General features: G+C 43.4%; 1 protein-coding gene across 3 annotated transcripts in view; it reads right to left on the bottom strand.

Moving 5' to 3' along the window:
- Window positions 1-18,185, bottom strand: part of ENOSF1 (enolase superfamily member 1) — a 29,942-nt gene extending 11,757 nt beyond the window's left edge. The window contains exons 1-9 of one of the 3 annotated variants that reach the window (XM_043558417.1): window positions 18,020-18,185; window positions 12,245-12,353; window positions 6,845-6,960; window positions 4,556-4,642; window positions 4,166-4,192; window positions 1,992-2,064; window positions 1,830-1,868; window positions 1,385-1,467; window positions 570-604 (exon numbers count right to left, since the gene is read on the bottom strand). In XM_043558417.1, coding sequence (XP_043414352.1) covers window positions 570-604; window positions 1,385-1,467; window positions 1,830-1,868; window positions 1,992-2,064; window positions 4,166-4,192; window positions 4,556-4,642; window positions 6,845-6,960; window positions 12,245-12,353; window positions 18,020-18,103 — 653 coding nt within the window. In that variant the 5' untranslated portion in view covers window positions 18,104-18,185. Of the gene's footprint in view, window positions 1-569; window positions 605-1,384; window positions 1,468-1,829; window positions 1,869-1,991; window positions 2,065-4,165; window positions 4,193-4,555; window positions 4,643-6,844; window positions 6,961-12,244; window positions 12,354-18,019 lie in introns of those variants that run through there. The other 2 variants (XM_043558416.1, XM_043558418.1) reach the window with 2 other exon arrangements.
- Between the last annotated feature and the right edge of the window lie 8,218 nt (window positions 18,186-26,403).

Here is a 26,403-nt window from a genome sequence, read left to right as displayed (position 1 = left end):
CTCTTTCTAACACACGGAGCCCTCAAACAATGCAAAAGCTCCCTCCAAGTTAGGCTCACTGCCTCTGCAGGTTTTCAAGTGGAAGCTGAGTCAATGCTTATTACTGATAGTAAAAGAGTGGACTTCTCGGGCGCCTGGGTGGCTCAGTGGGTTGAGCATCCAGGTCTTGGTTTCAGCCCAGGTCATCGTCTCACATTTCGTGGATTCAAGCTCCATATCAGGCTCTATGTTGATGGTACAGAGTGTGCTTAGGATTCTCTCTCTCCCTCCCCCCTCTCAAAATAAATAAGTAAACTTAAAAAAAAATTTTTTTTCAAGAGTTGATTTCTATTCTGGACTGGTGTTTGAAATTGATGATCTCCAAGGTCTGTTTCTCCAAGGTCTTAGGGTTGTAATTAGGACTCACATCTCATCTTTGGAGAAAGCCTGGTCTATAGTGAGACTTCTCCTACGTATCCTCCATGTGAGACTGCTCCTGGACGAATCCTGGCCGCCCTGGTGCCTTTTGTTCCTGGCCCATCATGCTGCTAACTGGGGCAGTGAAGCTCGTTACCACGCAAACAAGTTACCTGGTCCAGCCGTCCTGCAGGGCCTCGGTGCAGAGCTGCGGGGAGAGGAGCACAGCCAGCATCACACACGGCAGAGCTCCCCTTGGTCTAATGAGGACCCCAGTTGTCCCTGATCTGGTTTCATATGCACTTACGGCAGCAGCGGACACCGGAGGAACAGCTATGTGTTGATGCATTAAGAGCACAGTTTAGCCAACAGACCATAACTCTTTGTACCCATAGGATGACTTTCTTTCCTCATCTCTATGGCAACAATGTCTTTAATTGTTCACACTCCTCAAAGGGCAATGGAGCATTGATATCCCTCTTGTTAAAGCTAGGATATCCTGCAGCATCCAGAGAACTAATGGATGTGAGGGTAACAAACAGAAGCTAGTCTTTCTCTCAGCTGCAGGTACAGTGCAGTGGGATCAACCTCGCACTGACTGTAGCCGAGTACCAGCCACGGGGTCACAAGCGTCACACAACTCACAGCTTTTATCTGGAGCCTCCAAACCACCCACAAGACCCGTATTATTTCCCCATTTCACAGTGAGGAAACTGAGGCTCAGCATGGTTAGGTGTAACACTGCACGACATTACACTGCTGTCTCTGCCTGGGGTCAAATCCCGGACTGTCCCCTTCCAGAACCCATGGTGGGACATATAAGGTCACAAAGTCCCATGCCCACAATATGAGCGGCTTTGCTTTTGCTCCAGTAGAAGTGCTTTCAGAATGAAGCCTTGGATCCACAATGATCTAGAAGAGCTAACATGAAAACTCCAGAAAGCCAGGAATATAAAACCTGTCTACAAAACCAGCTTCGGATGCCCACCTGCTTCAGCGTGTCATCCGAGTACCCCAGCCAGGCGCACGATGTCGTGTAGGCAGGGTAGCCATGCATCAGCATTTGCCTTTCTGTGGAAACACAGAGCTTGTCAACATTTGTGCTTTCCAGGGACCTTCAGGATTAGAATTGCCTGTAGCTAAGCTGCTGCCCCCAGAGAATCCAGCAGTTCTCCTTCTGACCCTGCCTTTCACATGCACCCAGCCCCAAACCCAGCCTTTGGTCACATTCACAATCATGCAAATACCAAGGCTGTCAAACTACCCCAGGTCTTCCTGTCACACCCAGGGCACATCCAGACGCAACCGCCCATCAGAGGGCCTAGCTGCTGGGCACGAGGCATTTGGGAAGACGCTATGAACCCCCAGACGACAGGGACATTCAAAAGGACAGTGACAGCAAAAACAATGAAGGAAATTTCCTCACCACCCACCTCTCTCTTTTTTGCCAATTTGACCTTTCTGCAGTATTCCTGGAAAAAAAAAAAGTATCATCACTTTTTTAGACAACAAAGCATGCATGCTATATGGTAGGTATGGCATGCCACATCAGTGGTACCAGAAAACTTCAGTTCTGTCACTTGAGTATGACTCACCATAGGCTTCCTCCTCAGTCAGGACGTCTGTGATGTACCTGAAATCTATGCAGGATAACAGCATCCTGGGGTCCTGGCAGTGTGACAGGAGAGGGGAAAGGCCCAAATCAATTCACAAATGGCTTATGTTTCTAAGGATGTGCTTACACTGATACGTGGGATTACCCTTTCCAGGGAAGGACCTTTGGGATTTGTGTTAAATTGTTTGAGAGCCCTTCAGAGGGTCAGGGCTGACTCCCAAAGACATCCTCAGGTGCTCCCGCTGCAACCCCCTCCTCCCTCCCCATCCCTTCCCTCTCCTGCCACCTAGGCTCCAACCATCCCAACTAACATGGCTTCTGGAAAGAGGATCCAGCATGAGGCAAGCACTCAGCATGAGTAAGTGGATAGATGAGCGCCTGGTGTCTCTCTAGACATCATTGCTCTACACATCAGGGCTGACTGGGATACTGGCGCAGCTCAGCAGGAGAGGAAAGAAGGCTGGTATCAGAGCCAGGCTCCCCGGGTCAACCCTATGCCCACTATTTATTAGCAGCATGACTGTAGTCAATTTTTTCTCTTGTCAAATTGGGTAATTCACTTCACCAACAGGTACAGAATGGATTAAACATGGGAGGCCACCCTGGACCATCACTGGCTGTTCTCTCCCCGCCTCTTCCTGCCCCATGCTCACTACTCTGGCCACACTGGCAAGGCCAACATCTCAGCTGGATCTCTGGTTGAGACCCCTCCCTATCTCAGTCTAACAGTTGGGAAGCAACCAGTAGCTTCACTCCCTCTCAGGTTTTACTCTGACCAACAGTCCTCCACTAGTCTGTCAAAAATTGTAAAAGCTCGGGGCACCTGGGTGGCTCAGTCAGTTAAGTGTCCTACTCTTGATTTCGGCTCAGGACATGATCTCTCAGTTGTGTGATCGAGCCTTGCGATGGGTTCTGCAATGGGCGTGGAGCTTGCCTGGGATTCTCTCTCTCTCTCTCTCTCTCTCTCTCTCTCTCCCCCCCCCCACCCCTCCCTCACTCACCTGCACATGCACTCTCTCTCTCTCAAAATAAACATTTTAAAAAATTGTAAAAAAAACTCAATGCTGAGATTCTGCCTCTTTGAAGACTATCGGCCACTACTGAAACAGGAAATAGAATCCATAAGAATGAAGTCACACCTCTCTGGTGCCTCTCAACTCATTCGGTTTGGGGAGTCGCCTCCTACACCCCCTGAAAGCCTAACCTTAAGCCTAGAGGGTGGCTCATGTCCTTCCCCTTCAGATGGGGCCCCCAGGCCACCTGCAACCATGTCGATGGTGTGATATCCGCCTGTCTTTACTTTCTCCCAGAGAAGAGACGATGTCTGCTGACCAACAGTCTTCAAAGCCAAGGTGTTCTTTGTTTTTCCCAAATGGTGATGTCAAATAATAACAGGGCCTTCATCTGCTGGCTACCAGGATTTTAGTGACCACATAAGACATCACCCTAAGGCAGCTGATGCTCAAAGAGATTAAGTGACATGCCTCAGGTCAACCTGCCAGAAAGTGGAGGAGCCCACATTCAAAGCCAGGTCTGCCTGGGTCTGAAGGTCACCCCCCCTTAACTTGCCCATTGCCCAGCTTTTTTTCCTCCTCCCCTGGCAGGTGCTCTTCCCTGCCACAAACAGGACAAGGAAGAAGGAAACACTGAGGTACCTATCTTCAGCATTTGGCTCCTTCTCTTCCAGAATCAGATAATGGAGACCACAACACTCTAAATTCAAAGTGACCAGATGACATCTTAATAATAACATCTTGCTCTTCAGAGTTTGTGAAACACTTTTATCATTTGGTCTTTCAACCAATTCTATGAGGTTCTCAGAGAAGTGATGATTATCCCCTTTTCATAATTGGGAAACAGAGGCTCAGAGAATTTGCATTACATGTGAAACCTCCACAGTGAGGGAGGCAGGACCCAAACTCAGTGCTTCCCATGGACCACTGTGTGTGGGCACACCCAGCTGTTACCTCAAATACCAGAAAAGAAATATTAGGGTTTACTGGGGTTTTACTTTACCATCACTATGGCGATCCACAGACAATTCTGAATATATTTGCTGATTTACAAAAGGCAAGTAATCCACGAAATCCATCTCGTTTATACTGCAACACTATTATAATTGTTTAACATTATAATGTTAAAGAATTTACTTACCATGTCAACAAGTAACTTCCACAGAGGCTTGGGGAAAAAAAAAGAATTTTAAATCATGTGTAAAGTGCCCACTTTTTCCCCTGAAAGTAAACTCAAACTCCCACTTTCAAACACCTGCCCACCAGCCCACGGGCACACCCGGATCTCTAATGCTGCCTCCTGACTCCTCACCTCTGCTGCTCTCCCATTTCTTTCTCAGCCCTTTCTAACCTACTCCTATGGTTTCCTAACTACTGCCACGGAGAAAACACATCAAACAAATTTCCACATTGCTTTTGGAGGCCTGCGTCTTTGGTCTTTAGAAGGCTGCTCGTAGAGGAACTATTTAGTCCTCTGCCACGTGTTGGATTATTCCACAGAGCTCCTGCAAGTGCTCCTCCAGTGAGTTACCTTTCCCTCCTGCTTGGCCCACAGGTCCCACACAGCGTTGAGAACAGCCGCGGTCGCCAGATGCACAACACCTTTCTCGGGACCAATCTGGTTAGGAAGCAAAATACACCAGCATTTCTTAGACATGAAAGAGATAGTTAGGTCTCCTAGCCAGGGACACATTTCAAGAGTTAAAAGCCATCAATAAAAGCTCACAAAGAGGTTAAGCTTTTTTAATATACTTTAAAAAACTTTTTTTTTTTTTTTTTAATTTTAGAGGTTGGGGGCAGGGTGGGGAGAGGAGCAGAGGGATTGAGAGAGAATCCCAAGCAGGCTCCACACTGAGCATGAAGCCCGATCTCACAATCATGAGGTCATGACCAGAGCCAAAATCAAGAGTCAGGTGCCCAACTGACTGAGACACCCAGGTGCCCCATGCTTTTTTTTTTTTTTTATAGTTTCTAACCTATAGAAAAGTTGCAAGAACAGTACAAAAAACTCCTGTATATTACCCCCAACTCTCTTTCTGTGTATGTATATACAGACAAATACTATATATATATATTGTGTGTGTGTGTGCACACACACATAATATATATACACAAGTGATTTTACTGAACCATTTAAGTTGCAAATATCATGCTCCTGGAACCCTAAATACTTCTGTGTGTAGGTCATAAAAACAAGGACATTTTCTCACATAACCACAGTACAATGATCAGATTCAGGGAATATAACATTGATAAGAATACTATTGCCTAAAACAGTCCATAATCAAATTCTGCCAATTGTCTCAATAATGTACTTTATTTTATTAACATTGCATTTGGTTGTTCTGTCTCTTCAGTCCCCCTTTATCTGGAACAGTTTTTCTTATTTTTTTAAGAATGCTGTTCTTTAAGAATGCTGTCAAGATGCTGTTGACATTTTTAAAGCACTTGGGCTGGTTGACTTGTAACAGTGTTCCTCAGACTGGGATCCAGGTCATACTTTTTTGGCACAAATTCTAAGTAAGCAATAATGTCCTTTTGGTTTTTTATTAGGGCTATTATCTTTTAGCACTTAGGTAAGTCAGTGTCCACTGGGCTCTTACTTAGGGAAAATGGTAACCTCACAGTGTAAGATTACTATTGTCCCCAAATTGGGACATCCATTGATCATTCTTGCCTCAATGAGTTATGGCTACAATGTTTGCAATACAGTGATTGTCAAACGTTATCATTCCTTTTACGTTTTTCTGTTCTATTATAATGACAAGCTTTCCCTAGCTGCTTGTTTACTACCTGAATGCACTCATGGATTCTTATGTTATTCAATGAGCTATAAGCCATTACTAACAAATTTATTTTGATCCTTGAATTGTCCCAGATTTGGCCAGTGGGGACTTCTTCAAGAGAATGCCTTTAAAAGTAAGTTCAACTTGCTTTGCAGAAAGTTAAAAATGAAATCCAAGGCAACACACAGAATGCCTTCCCTGTGTCTTTCTATGGGCATGGATGAGAAACTGAGCAGAGTTCATAAAAAATAGAGCTGATGTTGGGAGAAAAGGGCAAGGTCCCAGTTATTGGACTGATCTTACTGTGACAGAATCCTTTCTCTAGAGCCTCACTCTTCTCATGCCTTGAACTTAGGGTTCAAAATATAGACCTATACATGTAAAAGTGCTCTGGTCTCCATCTTTTAGCTTTGCTCTTCTCTTATGTTTCTGGCTTTAATAACCTCATCCCCCAACTCTAATGCCACCCACATTACCTCTCACCCAGAAAGGATGCCCATTCAATACTTTATTTTCCAGAGTGTCTAGAACACTTCTTCCATTCAAGGAGTAGAGATGAGGTCCATAGGGCAGAGATAGCTCTCAGGATCCAGATATATCCAGATTCAAGTCTTACAGAAAGGAATATCAATTACCTCAAAACACTGATTGTCTAAATGGTTGAAGCCCTAATTTAATAGTGTTTTACCTTAAAATTGTAAGCCTGTCTCTGTTTTCACATTTGTTGCAATCAAAGCACATCTTAGACCTTAGTAATATTACTTGTAAGAACATTTTATTTTTTTTAATTTTTTTTTTCAATGTTTATTTATTTTTGGGACAGAGAGAGACAGAGCATGAACGGGGAAGGGGCAGAGAGAGGGAGACACAGAATCGGAAACAGGCTCCAGGCTCTGAGCCATCAGCCCAGAGCCCGACGCGGGGCTCGAACTCACGGACCGTGAGATTGTGACCTGGCTGAAGTCGGATGCTCAACCGACTGTGCCACCCAGGCGCCCCACTTGTAAGAACATTTTAAAAATTAGGTCCCTTACCCATCTGAGCTGCCCATCACTGGTGAGCTGCCTGTAGAAGCCTCTGAAGTCACCAACGATGTCCCCGAGGTCCTTGTTAAGCACATGGTGGGCGAGGGCATTCACAGCACAGGCAACTATTAAATAAGGATTCAATTCTTGGGTATGTCTTGGTATGATGCCAATAAATTAAGACATGAAAACACCACAACTACTGTTGGATTTTATGAAAGAAACTTTAAATACAAAAGGTACATGCTTTGTTTTGTTTTTAAAGTTCATTTATTTTGAGAGAGAGACAGAGAGAGAGACAGAGAGAGACAGAGTGAGTGAGAGCAGTGGAGGGGCAGAGAGAGGGAGAGAGAGAGAATCTCAAGCAGGCTCCCCACTGCCAGCACAGAGCTTGATGCTGGGGTCGATCCCACAAACCGTAAGAATAATGACCTGAGCTGACTGAACCACCCAGGTGCCCCTAAAGGTACATGTTTTTAAATACTGCCTCAAAATGTCTTTTGGGTTTGTCATAAATAATACCACATATATAATACAGCTGTTAATCCATACACTGAGCTTAATATCTGAGTAGAGCAAACACATTTTGAATGGTTGCCATTTGAAAAACTGAGCCATAGGTATGAAAGTTTATTTTTTGATACGAAAATTTAAATCCTATTCCCAATATATTTTCTTGTTCACTTTATAAAGTGTCCAGTCATTTTCTTTTTTTTTTTTTAATGTTTATTTATTTCTGAGGCAGAGAGAGACAGAGCATGAGTGGGGGAGGGTCAGAGAGAGAGAGGGAGACACAGAATCCGAAGCAGGCTCCAGGCTCTGAGCTGGCAGCACAGAGCCCGACGCGGGGCTCGAACTCACGGACCGTGATATCATGACCTGAGCCGAAGTCGGCCGCTTAACCGAATGAGCCACCCAGGCGCCCCAAGTGTCCAGTCATTTTCAAAATCAAACTTCTCTATTTCATTGTTCCTAAGGAATAAAGGACTGATTTATCAAATAAAAAAAAAAAAAAGCAGTGGGGGGAAGCGCCTGAGTAGCTCAGTTGGTTAAGCATCTAACTCTTGATTTTGGCTCAGGTCATGATCCCAGGGCCCTGGGATTGAGCTCTGGCATCAGGTTCTGTGCTGAGCTTGGGGCCTGCTTGGATGAGAAACTCTCTCTCTCCCTCTGCCCCTCTGGCATGCTCTTTCTCTAAAGTTAAAAAAAATAAAAGTAAAAAAAAAAGAGGTACCTTCCAATTATTGTCAAGCATAGAAAATATCTTGAAGTCACACTATAACACACTACTAAAGATGAAACGAATTTGAAATAAATACATGTAAAATGTTAAAGTACATGAAAACACTTTTCTTAAAGATTTAATTTTTTCCTATTGATTTATGATATACTATGCTTTAAGTTTATTTATTTTGAGCAAGAGAGAAAAAAAGTTTATTTATTTTGAGAATGAGTATGAGCAGGAGAGGGTCAGAGAGAGAGGGAGTGTGAAATCCCAAGCAGGCTCCGTGCTATCAGCTCAGAGCTCAACATGGGGCTAGATCTCATGAACTGTTTGACCATGACCTGAGCTGAATCAAGAGTCGGATGTTTAACCTACTGAGCTACCCAGGCACCCCACTATATGTTTTCTTAAGTAATTTAAAGGTCAAATTTAATTTGGCTCAGAATTACCATCCTTTTTTTCCCCCGTATTTTACTTAAAAAGGCTTTATTGTATTATTTCAGATGAAGAGTAAGTAACAGATTGAATTGGAAAGACCCTTCTACCCTTCAGTCATGCTAGAAAACAATTAGTACACATAAATGACCAAAATAATCAAATTAAGTCATCTAGCCCCAAAGCAATTAATTTGTTATAAATTTTTTTTGATAAATTTGTTGTTTGGTGTTGCCATTTCTGTGATTATTACTCAGGTCATTTCATAGGATAGCTGTTCTACTAACTACTGGTGCAGTTTTACTATCCTCCAGATCCTAGGAGAAAGACCTCTGACATATCTGAAACAAGCTGTCAGGATGCACCTGGCTTCTATGTGGAACAGTGTTCATACATGAATGCACACCTGCTCTCAAATGTAGCATTAGGGCTGGAGCAACCATTGCATGTTCTCTAGGGCTTCTGTTAAGGGCTATAGAATCATTCCAGTTCAGATATGCATTCCCTAGAATGTGAGAAGACAGAATCCTTCTCACACCTTGATGGTTGGTGCTCTAGGATTAAAGACATCTGAAGAGCCAGTCAGCAACTCACAAAGAGGTATATACCATCATCTAGTTAAAACCTCCATCTCGTTGATGAGACAGCTGCTAGAAACCACTGATGAAGCATACCTCTGGTTTGCCCCACATGGAAAATGCCCTTAACAAAGTTGAGGATGAGCTCACCTTTCACAGCTCTAAGAGATGCATAAGCAGCACTAATTTATTCATCTATAGCACAGATTTTCCTTGCTCAAAAGGAGGGCACTGCAAGAAGGTAACTAAAATTGGGTGCATTCGACAGAAATCTCGGTAGTGGTGGTCATCCAGCATATAGGACAGTCTGCCTCAGGTTTGCTTTGATGCCATGGATGGGAAATTCATCTGGAAAAAACTGGTCACTGAAGGCACGTCTTGCTGACTAACTCCCTGCCACCCTCTGGCACAGAAAGGACAAGTCAGTAAGGCCGATGGATGACCATGGGTGTCTGAGCCTGAGGGCTGGTGTGAACCTTTATGGCTCTTTTTTGTCTCTTTAGAAATTCTTCTTTCTTCATCTTTTTTTTCTTCTATTTTTTTAAGAACTATATTGGTGTCTTCTATCCATTAAAAAAATAACCATAACCCTCCCTTCCTGTCTCTCTCACACACGCAAACAAGCACTACCTTCACAGTAATGAGGAAAGCACTATTTTTTTCTTTTTCGAATCATAAAAGAATGCACAGGTAAGTAAGCTGGTAAAAGTGCAGGAGAACCGTGATGTGCTAATGGAATGTTTTTTCAACTTGAATGCAAATGCCATGTAACACATTCAGTGAGACTGCGATGAATCACCTGAAATAGGGAGCAAGTTTAAAGCTAAAACGGGAGCACCTGGGTGGCTCAGTTGATCAAGCGTCCGACTCTTGATTTTGGTTCAGGTCATCATCTCGCACGCAGTTCAGGAGCTGGAGCCCTGTGTCGGGGCTCTGCACTGGCAGAAAGCCTTGGAATTCTCTTTCTCTCTTTCTGCCCTTCCCCCTCTCTTGTGAACTCTCCCCTTTCTCCCTCTCTCTAAATAAATAAATAAACTTTAAAAAGCCCATAAAGTTAAAATGGGTTCTGTCATATTGTGGTCTGAAAAAGGCTCCGGAAGCCAACTACATCACCGCAAAAGAAGCATTTATTATAGACATAGAGAGATGGCATCTCCCCTGGCTGAGATGTCCATCAGGACAGCTGGGAAGGGATGGGAATGGAGGAGGCAGAGGTCCATGAAGGCCCAAAGCACAGAGCTCAGCAACCAGAGAGGGGGAGCCTCCTATCTCCTATATCAAGTCCCAGTGAGCACAAAACACGTGCAGGGTCCCCATACTGTGTGCCCCAGTCAGCAAAGTTCAAAGTCTCGGCTATTACCAGAGTGGTTCCAATGGTCCATCCCATAACACACTTTGTAAGTTTGCTGAGTTTTATGCAACCTTTGGGGGCCACCCTATATGGTCTGCAATATGGAGAAGGCAGCTTCATAAAGCACTCAACTTACACCAGAGACCATTAAAGTTGCGGGCAAAGCTGACACACAGCTCACAAACCTATCGTGGCCAGCGGTCACTGCCTTTGGAAAAACATTAACAGCAAATGGTTGACTTAATGGGGAGGGGGACAGGAAATCATTGCTGAGTCTCCTGCTACCTGGTAAAGTCCTAGCTACCCTTCAAGACGAATCTCAAAGCCTCACCTCTGTTCTGAAGCTGCCCACAGCCCTCCTGGAAAATGAACTAACCCTCTCTCTGTTTAACTTGTACCAAGTCTTTTTTTTTTAATGTTTACTTCTTTTTGAGAGAGAGAGAGAGAGAGAGCACGCGCGCGAGCCCTCAAGCATGAGTGGGGGAGGGGCAGAGAGAGAGAGAGGAAGACAAAGAATCCAAAGCAGGCTGCAGGCTCCAGGCTCTGAGCTGTCAAGACAGAGCCCCAGGCAAAAATCTAACTCACAAAATGTGAAATGCGAGATCATGACCTGAGATGAACACTTAACTGAGTGAGCCCCTAGGCACCCCTAACTTGCACCAAGTTTTTAAAAAGTGTCCTTCTAGGGGCAGCTGGGTGGTTCAGTCAGTTTAAGTGTCAGACTCTTGATCTCTGCTCAGGTTTTTATCTCAGGGTCAGGAGTCAAGCCTCATGTTGGGCTCCATGCTGGACATGGGGCCTACTTAAAAAATAATAAAAATAAAACAAAATAAAAGTTAAAAACTGTCCTCACACTGCACAATCGTTTCTGTTAAAGTTCAAGAAAGGTTCCCTTGTCCTTCCTACACACACACACACACACACACACACTCCTTTCATCTGCTTGACAATATTAGAATCTTTCAGTGGGGCAAGGCTTCCACTTTACACGTAGGGAGAGCTGACAGTGCAAGTACCTTTGGAAGAGCTGTCGTATCACCACCAAAGTTAGAGAATCTGTTTCCTTCCTAGATCCTCCCTCATCAACTATCATAATTTGGTTTCAGATCCTAATGATCCATGGAAATTGACTGGCAAAGGTCATCTTGTTTTACTTCTTGAATATTGTACCTTGTGCGTGGATTATGTACTTCAAAAAAAAATCAAACAAACAACTTGTATTTAAATGTGGAAAGAAAGCACTTTAGGCAGTCAGGAGTTCTGTGGGGCTAGCTGAGCAGCTGTCTGGGTCTCTGTTTCTGGATTTCTAAAATGTGAGGGGCCTCAAGACCACCACTGAGCTCTCTCCAGTCTGAGAGAATGACTTCACTCGTGGCTCAATGTGCCTCATGCACAACCAGCTTTCCCCAGATGACAGCTCCGAACCCAGGCAGCCAGAGGCCCTTCTGCCATGAAAAGCAGTGAACTTGAAACCACTTGGTGTGAAGTACTTTGAAGAGCGAGGGGCTCACTGTGCACATCACAATAAGCCTTTCCACATAAATGCCCGTTGGTCCTTCTGGTGTCCCTCAGCCACCATCACCCCCCGCCCCCCGGCCTAGCTCAGACAGAGAAACAGGCTGAGATTCAGACATTCCCGCAGTCCATCGATGACTGCAAGGAGAAGGGCCAAGTTCTGCCACCTTTTCTCCCAATGAAACAAACTATGAACACTGTTTTTACTCACCTTGAGCAATGTACATACAGAGAAAAGTAAGGTCACCACTGCAATCTAAGTGCAAATTAAGCATTCTGGAAACTTAAGAGAAGGGTCAACTCACCAACTTCCGTGCCTTTTCCCAGAGTGAAGGTAATTCCATACCCTTTGAGCCCGTCTTCCGCATCGGTCTCTAAGACAACATACGCAGCCGAATAATCAGGGTCTGTGTGCTGCAGGAAAAATGCACCCCGTCCCACAAGGCAAATGTGAGGAATCCAAATGTACACCTCAGAACATCACATAAGAATAGAAAATGCAACAGGAGGCGTGCCTGGGCAGCTTAGTCGGTTAAGCATCTGACTTTGGCTCAGGTCACGAATGATCTCAAGGTTTGTGAGTTCAAGCTCCATGTCGGGCTCTGTGCTGACAACTCAGAGCGTGGAGCCTGCTTCAGATTCTGTGTCTCCCTCTCTCTGCCCCTCCCCTGCTCGCTCTATCTCTCTCAAAAATAAACAAAAAACGTTTTAAAAATGCAACAGGGGACATGCAAGACGAGCTCCAATTCGTGCCTCTTGGCGTACCCCATTTTCTGCAGGAGTTCTAAATGGACAAAGAAAAGTCCTTCTGAAAGATCCATATTATTTTAACAAGGGCAACATGTCCATTTTTAGTGTCAGTTTGCAATTAGACAAATTGCAAACTTGCAATGATCAGTTTAGATTTTAATCCGGAGTTTTCTGATGATCAGCTTAGATTTTAATCCGGAGTTTTCACCTAAACTACCTCTCTCAACTGTCTGAGCAGAGATATATTCACAAGGTTTTTGTTTTGTTTTGTTTTGTTTTGTTTTGTTTTGTTTTGTTTGGGGTTGTGTTTTTACTTTAGTTTTGTTTTTTTTGAGAGAGCATAAGTGGGGGAGAGGGTCAAAGGGGGAGAAAGAGGAAGAGAATCTTAAGCAGCCTCCATACCAATGTGGGGCGCAATCCAACGACCTGGGATCATGACCACAGCTGAAATCAAGAGGCAGACACTCAACTGAATGAGCCCCACAAGTAGCTGCAAATGGAAGCAGCCAAGGTTTCAGAAAGCCTCACAGAAAATTGAGCTTATCTTTGTTGCAATTTGCAGCAGGGCTGAAAAGACAATGGCACAGGTCAAGGAGATCACTGGGGGAAAACAAAGAATAAAACTTCAAAACAAATTAGCCTGTTCTTTGTTTTTTAACTTTCTACTTATCAATGGTATTTTGATAAGTGTTTACTGACAGACTATTATGAAACTCAACACTACTTGTCAATATGGGAGATGCAGAGGTGAAAAAAACCAGTCTGTCTCTAGAAATCTCTCATATAGTGAGAAGAAGCCAACACACAAGAACCAGGCGAGGGTGGTTCTAGGACAGTACAAGGTCAGGTGCTAATATGTGGTCAGCCAGAAGTACCACAGAAGGGCAAGAGGGAAAGAGGAGGGGAAGCAGGGGATGAAGACAATGGGATGGACAAAGGGACAGATGAAGGCATGTGGGCAAGGGGGAGCAATATGAAACCCCAAAACCTGGGAGACAGAGGAGTACAAGGCCCCTGAGGCACTGGGTGGCAAGTGAATGGAGACAAGCCTGGATAGGGGGTGTGGGGGCAGATAATGGAGACCCCCAAAGCCAGGCAGAAGATCCAAATGCATCAAAAAGGAATGCACGGTGCAACTACTGAAGACTGGACGATGACAATTTATTACTGTTTTTATTATTATTATTATTGTTATTATTACAGAACATTTGTTGTTCTGGCACACTGTTTTAAAAGCTACTTAACTTAGGGGCGCCTGGGTGGCGCAGTCGGTTAAGCGTCCGACTTCAGCCAGGTCACGATCTCGCAGTCCGGGAGTTCGAGCCCCGCGTCAGGCTCTGGGCTGATGGCTCAGAGCCTGGAGCCTGTTTCCGATTCTGTGTCTCCCTCTCTCTCTGCCCCTCCCCCGTTCATGCTCTGTCTCTCTCTGTCCCAAAAATAAATAAAAACATTGAAAAAATAAAATAAAAAAAAATAAAAGCTACTTAACTTAATCCTCACAACAATACTATAAAGTAGGTGCTATTATCCCTGACAGATGAGGAAACTTGAGTTTAAAGAGGCAGAATTGAAATCCCCATATTCAGGGAAGAGGAGAAGGCACACACGGTGGACAGGTCTTTGTCTGGCATCAAAGCCTAGTGCGGAGGGGGGCACTGGGTGTGAAGGGCTGCTGAGCTGTGTATCAGAGACTGTGCAGAGGGCTGACCTGGCACAGACATGTATGCCCTTAAGAAAGTTGCAGTTTAGAAGCCAGAGGTTACATGCCTCTACTGACATGAGGCAGGACATGGTAAGTCTCTGGGAGAAATGCAGACTAAGGAAGCCAGGCAGAGAGCACCATCAGCTGAATGCACTCAAGGCTGGAGGAGGCTTTATGATGAAAATAGAACCTTGAGTCAGTAGGTTGAGGATGGGGAGCTTTGCAGCAGTGGGGGAGGGCACGAAGGACCTGCAAGTCGGGAGAGAATACTTGCATGACAGTGGCAGTGAAGAGACAAAAAAGGGAAAGACCGGGGTGCCTGGGTGGCTCAGTTGGGTAAGTGTCCCACTCTTGGTTTCAGCTCAGGTTTGTGATCTCACAGTTCGTGAGTTGAAGCCCTGTACTGGGCTCTGAGCTGATGGTGCAGAGCCTGCTTAGGATTTCTCTCTCTCTCTCTCTCTCTCTCTCTCTCTGTCTCTGCCCCTTCTCCCACTTGCGCTCTCTTCTCTTGCAAATAAAAAAAATTTTTTTAAAGAAAAGAAAAGGGAAAGACTGAAGTGTGTTTCAGGATTGGTGACACCCTGGTTTGACCACTGGGTTCTGGAGAGGGGAGATCCAGAAATGAGATCCGGGAATCATTGGCCTACAAGGGGGCACTGAAGCCGTCAACACGGGGGGGGGGGGGGGGTGTCTTACTGGGAGTGTGCAATGAGACGGGGGTGGAGAGGGAGTGGAGGGAAGGGAGCAGGGAGCAGCCTTGAAGCCTGAGCTTTGCAGAGGGAAGAAGGGGATCAGTACAGGAAGCAGCAGCAGCCAGCCAGGGGGCAGAATGATGGCAGGAAGAGGAGGCTCAGCAGACAACATGACATGCAGACCAGAGGTAAGGACCCTGGAAGCAGAAATAACGTCAATCCCAAGAGAAGGAAGGAGACAGAAGTTGATTACAGATGAAGGAGGAAGTAAATGTAAAGGTCAGAGGCCAACAGGAATGAACCAGTAATTTAGCGTGTAGTGGGAAAGGAGCAGACAAAGAAGGAAGTAGAGGTGTTAGGGTCAAGGAAAGGTGATTCCAAAATGGGAACCCCTGTCTATGTGGGACAGAAAAGGAACCACTGGAAAAAGAGACTAAAGAAGAAAATACTGGATGGAGAGGGAGGGGAGAAGAATGGGGGCCTTGGGAGTCAAAAGGGGTGGGAATGGGGACACAGAATAGATAAGTTTGGGAGGATAGGACTTACAGGATAAAGGGAAAGAAAGACCAGAGGGTTGGTTTGGAGACTAATGGGGGGAGATGGGGTTAAGGGTGCATTTGTTTTCAGTCTTCTGGGTGATGCAGTGGGCAGTCTTCTAACTGCTGGGGGTGCAGGAAAAGGAGCCAGAGCAGGAAAAGAGTGGAGTGGTTTGACACAGGCACTCGAGGGAGCTCAGCAGACAATGGGGAAAGGAGAGGAAAAGATTGCTTAGGAAGTGGTGGGGTCAGCTGGAGCTGGGCTGTGAGCCCATAGCCCCGGGGCTTATGGAAACTTGATGAGTGCCTAGACAAGCAAGCAACTTGTAAGTACCACCCAGCCTTGAGCACTCCACTTTTCCTAAAAGGCCGATTAAAAACAAAAGAAATCACAGAGGAATCCTTTACCTCTAACAGACTTGGGGACTTCATGAATATATCCTACCTCTGATTAGGAAGGCTCACTCTGCTAAGTGCTGAACACAGCTGATTGCTGAGTTCAGCAAGCCGTGAGGGCACGGGAAGCAGTACCACCAAGAAGTGCAAAATAGCACATTCTGTTAAGAAGGCACCTAAGAATCAGCACACAACACACCCCGTATCTCTGGAAGATAAGTATTTATGAGTTTGCAATACAGGTATTAGATAACCTCTCCCGACCCAGAGGACATAAACCACTCAGGCCCAGGGACAAATTCCATTTCTTAAATTATTCTACAGTACACCAGGCTACTTTAACACTTCACAAATTCAAAGCAGAGAAAAATCTAGGCCAGAGCCCCTTTCTGCTTTAGTTTCCTCATATGTAAATAGTAATTACAGCCAACACTTTTTGATGGCTTACTCTGGGTCAAGCACTTTACAGGCATCTCATTTAATGCACGAAGTAGATACTATTATACTCACGTATGGAGAAGACAGCCGAGGCTTAGAGAGAATGAGTTGTTTACCCACAGCTGCTACATCTCAGAGAGGTAAAGGTGGTTGCACTAGCTCAGGTGTTTGAATTTTACAAGGCAGGGAAATGTCAAGCATTTGGAGATCCACCAAGGATTGCCAACTGGGTGTTTTTTTAAGTCATTTACCATAATATAAGAACACATAAGGATTTTTAAAAGTGGAAATAACTTAATCTCAGAATAAATGACTTTTTTTTTTAAGTTTATTTCTTTATTTTGAGAGAGAGAGAGAAGACAGAGGATCCCAAGCATGCTCCACGCTGTCAGTGCAAAGCCTGATGTGGGGTTAGAACTCACAAACCATGAGATCATGCCCTGAGCCGAAATTAAAAGCCAGATGCTTAACCAACTGAGTCACCCAGGCATCCCTAAAAGATGTTCTTTTAAATGTCAGAACTTTGGTTGGCACTTTTTAATGAGAAACTTATTTTTTAAAAATATTTCGAGTACACAAAGAGCATAGGGCATGTACTGATATCAGCCTGCCCTCCACCCACTTAGGAAGCACAACATTATAGGATGAATTAGAGTCCTCTGGTACTCATTCCCCTCCCTCCACATAGGGAGCAAGTAACCATTATCCTAACATGGATGTTTCTCAATTCCCAGCATGTGTTCACACATGAGGATCCTCAGGGAGACCCAGAGGTCATAAAACACTGGGCCCCAGAGACAAATTCCATTTCTTAAATTATTCTACAGTAAATGCCTTCCTGTATTTGGAAACCACTGCACTAGACGGTGGTAGGTGGGAGGAGTCCCGCTAAACACCCTCAATAAGCAAAAACGCCCTTCAGTATTTAGGTCAAAGCCTGTGCCTTTACTGTATCTCCAAAGACGGGAATTTGCGTAACTCTCTACAGTGGCAAATCCTTTACAACAATGTTTTGGTAATTTCATAAGAGCCCTCACATGCCTTCACATGACCCAGAGTTACTACCAGCTTGTTTGGTTTCCTAGCCAGTGTGACTCCATTTCACAGATGGGCCCAAGATGCCCAGAGAGGTTAAGCGTCTTCCCACGTCACACAAGTTGTGGAAGAGACAGGATCACCACCCAAAACAGCCAGTACCCCACCACGAACTCCCCCTCTCAGTACAGAGAAGCCAGCAATGTGTTCTAGGGTTTCGTTGGTGGGGATTCAACAAAACCACTTTGCTGTCGTTGGCATATTAGGCATTTTACTATTTACAGCAAAATGCAGATCGTAAATGCAAAAACAGGAAATATTAAACGTCAAAAGAAAAAAAAATGCGAAAAAAGACAAAGCCCCGGGGGATGGAGAGTTTCTGGTTACTTTTATTCCCCTTCCAGGCCTCCGCCTTTGCAAAAGCAACAGTTCCAAAGTGGGGAACTTCCGCGACCCACTGGACTGCCCGCGCCTACTCGGGGCCTGGGGGTCCTCGCGGCGAGAGGGCACCCGCGGTCGCTCAGCGCTTACCATGGCGTCCGAGCCGTGGCCCCCCAGCGACGTGGGGAAGCGCACGTCCCGCACCGAGAGCCTGGAGATCCTGCCACGCACCATGTCACCGCCCAGCACCCGGAGCTGGCCGCGCCGCCGACTCCGCCGCAGACCCCGTGCGCGGAGGGAGGGGCAGAGCCCGGCCCGGCGGACGCTGATTGGCCGCACGGCCGCGACCGAGAACTTGGCCGGCCCCGAGTGGCAGGCTGGGTTCCGGGCTCCCCGGGACGCCCGAGCGGTTCCCGCCGCGTCTGCAACCCCGTGCTGCCACGCACGGCGCTGGCGAGGATTCGCTCTGGGCCGCGGCGGACCCGAGACTTAGGAGGACGTCCCGCGCCGCGTCGGGAAACTAGCGAAGTGACCTTCTCGGGAGCGGCGCCCAAGACGAAGGAGCAGGGTCTGACCAGAGTGCGATCGCCTAGAAGCACACTGGAGCCACGGGCTCCACGCCTGACCCGAGTCAGAGGGCAGATGCCGGCCAGCCAGGGGAGACGCTAGAAAATCTGATGAGTCTTTAAGTGACCTCAGCCCCCGTTCGCCACCTGAGAAATTAAGAAGCAGATCACCATTTATTACACCCCTTCTGATGCAGAGTGTTTTAAATGCATTACCTCTTATCCCGTCTAGCTCTGTAGGTCATTTTCATTTTATTGGTAAGAAATGAGATTCAGAAAGATTAAGTGACTTGCTCGAGGCCAACAGCTAGTTAAGTGGCAGAGAGTGTCTTGGCTGCAAACCTGGGTTCTGTTGTCTGGATTGCAGGGACTCTCAAGGGAACATGAAAGCTATGGCTTAGAAAGCACACTGGTCCTTGGCTTTCAAGTACAGCACACCGCCCGTCAGTTCCTACCTTTGGGAAATGCTTTGGAGAATAATTTAAATGTTTGGGAAGCAATGCTGTAGATGTTATTCTATTAATTTGTGTTTCTGTGGGTATGGCAGGGATATTTTCAAGGATGCCCACGTCACCCCTGGATGCATATAACCTTATTGGATAAGAATTCCTTTGGCTTAAGGCTTAGATCAACTCAAATGCCTATGGAGGCGGGGTGGGCACCAACAGCAAATAGGAGCGAGGCAATAGGCCACTGTGACTGCAGCTAACGACCTTTAGCTCCAGTTTACAGTGGTCCTGTGGGAATTAGAGCTCATTTCCCAAGAGAAGTCTGAAATTCAAATGTTAATATGGAACCAGACTTCCTTTTTCCCTGTCCTGCTCTACCCACTTTTTTTGGGGGGTGGGGAGGGGTGGCCAGAATATATGCTCAGTTCACTTTTTCAGAATGGGTCTGTTGGCTTGGTTAATAAATTGAGTACTTTGTATTCTGAAGATATCTTTGTTTTTCTTTCAAATTTGAATGTTGGTTTTATTGCATAAAAGTCTTAGTTCAAATTAATACTTTTTAAAGTAGTGTTAAGTCCCATTCTTTAAAGAATAAGCTGGGGTTTCCCCCCCCACCTCTCTGGAAAATATTTGGATTTTTCTCTTTTTATGGCTTTAAAATATGAGGGGTGCCTGGGTGGCTCAGTCGGTTAAGCATCATGATCTCACGGTTCGTGGGTTCAAGCCCTGCATTGGGCTCTGTGCTGACAGCTTGGAGCCTGGAGCCTGCTTCAGATTCTCTCTCTCTCTCTCTCTCTCTCTCTCTCTCTCTCTCTCTCTCTCACTGCCCCTCCCCTGCTCACGCTCTCTCTCAAAAATAAGTAAAGAACATTTTTAAAAATTAAAAAAAAAAATCACTATTTGTGTTTAGGATTAATTTAAAAATTAATTCTGTTCTACAATTGAAGGATCCTTTCAACCAGAAGCAATATATTTCTCTGGAAAAATTTTCTCTATTTCTTTCATTAGTTCTTCTTCATTCTTTCGTTTGCTTCATCTGGAACTTAATTGGAATATTAAACCTCTGAATCTATTATCCATGCTTTTTTAAAAAAAACTTTGACTCTGTTCTTTTGTGAATTCTGGGCATATTCTTTGGCTTAATATTCCAACTCAAATTTGATCTTCAACTGTGTTCCCTTCTTTTTTCACCCTGTTTTTTCCCCTTGGTGTTAGATTTTTTTCTTCAGTTTTAAATTTCAAAAATTTCTTTTCATAGTACAGTTGTCCTCTCTTATCAGCAGGGACACATTCCAAGACCCCAGTGGATGCCTGAAACCACATTTAGTGCTGAACCTTATATATACTATATATTTTTTCTATACATACATACCTATGATAAAGTTTAATTTATAAATTAGGCACAGTAAGAAATTAACAGTAATAAAATAGAATTGTATCAATATACTAAAAGTTATGTGAATGTGGTCTCTCAAAAAATCTTTTGGTACTGTGCTCACCCTTGTGATTCTGTGAGATGATAAAATGTCTACATGATGACATGAAGTGAGGTAAATGACTAGGCATTTTCACAGTTTGTTAGGCTATTGATTGTCTGAGGATTCATCAGGAGGATCTGCTTCCGGTCAGCAGGCTAACCATAGGTGACTGAAATCAGGGAAAACAAAACCAGAGATAAGGAGACTAGTGCACCTTCACCCTCTTTGAAAAAATGGAGGCCATATCTCCTCAAAACAAAGTTTTCATTAGTGTCCTCTATTAAGTTTGGTTCCTCAAGTGTTACTTCTTGGTTGTTGTTTCTTTTCCTTTAAGGTGCTGGTTTTCTTCACATAAAAGTGTTCATGTGTCCTTTTTTTTTTTTTTTTTCATGTCCATTAATAAGTGTTGCTGAGAACCACATTTTGCCTTTCTGTAAAGCTAGTACTTGAAGACCTGTCTCTGGTGGTTGCACAGGAGGGAGACATGTGGCTATACAGATATGTAAATAGCTTTTTTTCTAGGTGAGATGGCTTGCGTCCCTTCTGAGCTTTCAGAGAGTCACATTCAGGGTGGGATGCCAGGGGGAAATAACAGAATAAAATGCTCCATTTTATTTTCCTTGTGGTGATCAGGGTTTACTTTAGGATCTGCTTGCTTTCATCACCAGGCCCTAGATTTCATCTAGGACTCTCCCAGATAAACTGTGAACTTTGTTTGGAAAACTTTTAGTATTGTTATCAGCTTATTATACTAGCCAGGCCTACCCAGCCATTCCAAATGTTGCCCTCTTATTAATGACCCTAAAAAAAAATCACTATAATTAATAGCCATGTTACTTCTAGGACAAATAAAGTAACAAGGACAGGATTTATATTATCATCTTATACAGTTAGAAAACCAGTTCGAGTATTTAGAAGAAAGGACTTCAGACATTGGACCAGAGGGAGAACAAGTTGGATATTGGAGAAAAGAGAAATAAAGCACCCTATAATTGTACCAGCTCACTGGTTACAGCACAAAGGGGGGGATCCAAACAGAGCCCTGCAGTGTTACTGAGTTGAGGAGACAAATATTAGTGTTTATTTATGTTAGAGGAGGCCAATGTAGCTATAGTCTCAGAGGCAGAGAACAGAAGGACCCATTCTAATCTTTGGCTGGGTACTGATATGCACATGAATGAGAGAAACTACTCAAATTTGACAAAGAGCTACTAGAAAGAAACAGGCAAGAAAATTATTGGCGGTTGCACAGGGTTGGGAATAGTACTTATTCCTGATAGAAAAGATTCGGCAATAATACATGGAGCATTAGGTAAAATCCTCAGAAGGGTAGAGATAAAATCTTTCAAGACTAAAGATTGCTCTGGATCTAACAGAGCTTTAATGTAAACCTTGAAAGGATTCAACTGATTCCAAGTAAAGAATAGACAAAAACAATCCCTAGAGGTTGCACAGGGCTTAGAAGAATTCCTACCCATGACATCAACATTCAACATTACTGAAAAGAAGATTAAAACAACTCCAGCAACCCCAAACTATACTTTATGGTGTTTACCACCCAACCAAAATTACTGGGCATATATAAAAGTAGGAACATATAGTTCATAAACAGGAGAAAGTTTAATAGAAACAGATCCAATAGTCCTAATATCCAGATAAAAACCCTCAAGATGAAAAATGAAAACGTAAGCATAATGAAGAGGTATGAAAGATATAAAAAAGAGCTAGAATTTCTGAGATGAAAACCATATACTGTGGGATGGAAAGCAGAACAGACCCTGCAAAGAAAAGATTAGTGAAAATGAAGACTAAGCAAAAGAAATGATCAAAAACAAAGCACAAAGATTAAACAGAAAAAAGAACAAAGCATTAGTGACCCGTGAGACAGTATTAAACAGCGCAACATACATGTAATTGAAGTCCCGGAAGAAATGAGTAAGTTGAAAATAATAGCCCCAAATTTTCCAACTTTGATAAAACTATGAACCCAATGAACTAAGAATCTCAAAGAACCCTAGGTAGAATAACCTTTAAGAAAGTCATGCAAGGGGTGCCTGGGTGGCTCAGTTGGTTAAGCGTCTGACTTGAGGTCAGGTCATGATTTCATTGTTTGTGGGTTCAAGCCCTTCATCGGGCTCTGTGCTGACAGGATGGAGCCTGCTTGGGATTCTTTCTCCCTCTATCTGCCCCTCCCCCACTCATGCTTACTCTCTCTCAAAATAAATAAACTTAAAAAAAAAGTCATGCAAAGGCACATCATAAATAAATAGCTGAAAACCAAGAATAAATAGATTATATTTTAAAATTCAGAGGGGGGAAAAGGGATCCTGCATATGTAAAAGAGTAAAGTTGAGGAAACAGACTCTTTGTCAGAAAAAAATGCAAGTTAGAAGACAGTGAAGAGACTTGGTAAAGTACTGCAGAAAATGGTCAATTAAGAATTCTTAACTGAGCTAAAACACATTTCAAAAAGGAAGTCAAACAAAAATGTTTAAATGCAACGCTATTAGATCTGCACAAGAAGAAATATTAAAAGCTCTTCAAGGAGAAGGGTGATGATACCAGATGGAAATCTGGCTGTAGCCAAAGGAAGATTACCAGGGATAAATGGAGACACTTAATAATGATAAAGTGGTCAATTTATCACGAAGCACAACAATCCTAAATGTATATGTACCTAATAAGAGCTTCATAATACATAAACAGAGACAGAACTAAAAGGAAAAATAGAAAAGTCTGCAATTATAGTTGAGGATTCCAACATTCCTCTCAGTAATTGATGGAAAAAACGGACAGAAAAGCAACATGAATAAGCTTAAGCAACACTATCAATCAACTTGACTAAATTGACACTTACTGAAAACTCCAGTTAACAAAAGCAAGATGGGTAATATTTTCAAGTAGTCATAGAACTTCGTTAAGGTAGAATATTCTTGGCCACAAAACAGAATTTTAATACAGTTAATACATGTAAGAAGTCTGAAATTATACAAAGTATGTTCTTTGACCAAAACAGAAATAAACTATAATAAAATAAAAATATCTGGAAAATTCCCAAATATATAACAACAGCACACACATAAATAAACACATGGGACAAAAAAGAAATCAAAGGGAAATTAGAAAAGATTTCGAACTAAATTATGATAAAAACACAACGTATCAAAATATGTGGGATGTAAAGCAGTATTTAAAAGAAAATTTATTGCATTAAATGCTCAGATCAGAAAAGATGAAAAATTGCAAATCAATCTAAGCTTCCATCTAAAACAACAACAAAAAAACAAACAAAATCCTAGAAAAAGAAGAAGAACTATAACACAAAAATAACAAAGCAAATAAAACCCAGGATGGATTAGTAAGGATCAGAAATCAATGAAACAGAACACACTCATCATGTGTGCTCATGAGTGCACACACACACAAACACATGTAGAGCAAATCAACGAAACAAAATGCTGGTTCTTTGAGAAAAATCACTAAACCTGATAAACCACTAGCTAATGAGAAAAAGGGGGAAGATACAAATTACCAAATCAGGGATATATCCATACAGATCCTACAAACATTAAAATGTTTGTAGCACAAAAACACACCTCAGATCAACAGAACAGAGAACCCAGAAATGGACCCACAAACATATGGCCAAGTAATCTTTGACAAAGCAGGAAACAATAGCCAATGGAATAAAAACAGTCTCTTCAGCAAACTGGGTGCTGGGAAAACTGGACAGCAACATGCAGAAGAATGAACCTGGCCCACTTTCTTACACCATACATAAAAATAAACTCAAAGTGGATGAAAGACATAAACGTAAGATAGGAAGGCATCAAAATCCTTGAGGAGAAAGCAGGCAAAACCTCTTTGGTCTTGGCCACAGCAACTTCTTATTCAACATGTCTCCAGAGGCAAGAGAAACAAAAACAAAAATGAACTATTGGGACCTCATCAAATAAAAAGCTTCTGCACAGCGAAGGAAACAATCAGCAAAACTAAAAGGCAACCAACGGAATGGGAAAGATATTTGCAAATGACATATCAGATAAAGGGTAGGATGCAAAATCTATAAAGAATTTATCAAACTCAACACCCCAAAAACAAATAATCCAGTGAAGAAATGCGCAAAAGACATGAATAGACACTTCTCCAAAGAAGACATCCAATTGGCCAACCGACACATGAAAAAATGCTCCACATCACTCACCATCAGGGAAATACAAATCAAAACCACAATGAGATACCACCTCACATCTGTCAGAATGGCTAACATTAACAACTCAGGCAACAACAGATGTTGGCGAGGATGTGGAGAAAGAGGATCTCTGTTGCACTGCTGGTGGGAATGCAAACTGGTGCAGCCACTCTGGAAAACAGTATGGAGGTTCCTCAAAAAATTAAAAATAGAACTACCATATGATCCAGCAATTACACTTCTGGGTATTTATCTGAAGAAAATGAAAGCATTAACAGAAAAAAAAAAAAAGTATATGCATCCCCATGTTCATTGCAGCATTAAAAAAATTTGGGGGGGGGGGGGGGCACCTGGGTGGCTCAGTTGGTTGGGTGTCCGACTTCTGCTCAGGATTCTTCTGCTCCATTCCCGGAGTTTGGGCCCCATGTTGGGCTCTGTGCTGACAGCTCAGAGCCTGGAGCCTGCTTCGGATTCTGTGTCTCCCTCTCTCTCTCCCCACCCCCTCCTTTGCTCATGCTCTTTCTCTGCCTCAAAAATAAATAAACATGAAAAATTTTTCAAATATTTATTCATTTTTGAGAGTGCGTGAGCAGGGGAGGGGCAAAGAGAGGGGGGACAGAAGATCTGAAGCAGCTCTGACCTGAGAGCAATGAGCCCAATGTGATGCTCATGAACTGTAAGATAATGACCTGAGCCAAAGTTGGACACTTAACTGACTGAGCTACCCAGGTGCCCCTCGTTGTAACATTTAGAATACCTAAGACGTGGAAACAACCTAAATGTCTATAGATAGATGAATAAATGTGTATATAGAATGGAATGTTATTGTCATAAAAAGGAATTAAATTTTTCCAGGTAAGTCAGAGAAAGTTAAATACTGTGTGATCTTATTTATATGTGGATATAAAATGAATAAATAAACCAGGCTCACAGATACAGAGAACAAACTGGTAGTTGCCAGAGGTGGGGGTGGAAGCGGGTGAAGGGAGCCTTGGCAACTATAATTAATAATACCATACTGCATATTTGAGAATTGCTAAGAGATCTTCAAAGTTCTCATCAGAAGAAAAAAAAAATTCTGTAACTATGGTGACAGATGTTAATGGTGATCATTTCACAATATATACAAGTACCAAATCATATTGCACAGCTGAAACTAACATAATGTTGTATGCCAATTGTACCTCAACTTTAAAATTTAGTATGTTCTCTCCAGTTAATGTCTTATTGTAATTTTGCATTTAATATTGTATGTCGTTACTGTTACCAAATATGTTACTATTTTGTACAAACTGTTGCTTTAAGGTTGTAATGTAAGTTTCCTATTTTGTACTATACAGTTATTAGTATGAGGAATTATCAGTCAGGGTCTCAACTGGAAACAGCACGCTCAAATTAAGATGAACCAAGGATGTTTACAAAGGGGCAGGCTGAATAGAGAATCACAAGATTAATGCAGTAACCAAAATTAGAAGCACTCTACCCCTAAGACAGAAAAAGACAAGGGATGGGGTTGTCACTCTCTAAAAGGCCATTTGAAAGGAACCTTTGATCATAGGACATAGCCAGCCCAATCTCAGGAGGAGGAAATTGGGAAATAAGTATCTTGACCTTTTAGGTTTCCTCCCATCTTCTGCTAGAGCTCCTTAAAGGTTTACCCCGACAAGAATCCAGAGTGAGGGGACCCAATGATGAGTACAGGCTGGCCTTCCAGCAGAGTGGATATGGAAGGGCAAACAGATGATGCCAGGCATGTGTTGCTTATTTTAATCAGAAGTATTCCTTTCTGTACTGACAAAATGAACATTAATTAATTGCTGGTGACAGAAACTCAACTTGATGTCATTGA

Source organism: Prionailurus bengalensis, chromosome D3 (genome assembly GCF_016509475.1).
Source record: "Prionailurus bengalensis isolate Pbe53 chromosome D3, Fcat_Pben_1.1_paternal_pri, whole genome shotgun sequence".
NCBI lineage: Eukaryota > Metazoa > Chordata > Mammalia > Carnivora > Felidae > Prionailurus > Prionailurus bengalensis.
Note: the sequence above shows the minus strand (reverse complement) of the source record. Positions and strands in the feature narration are given on the sequence as shown.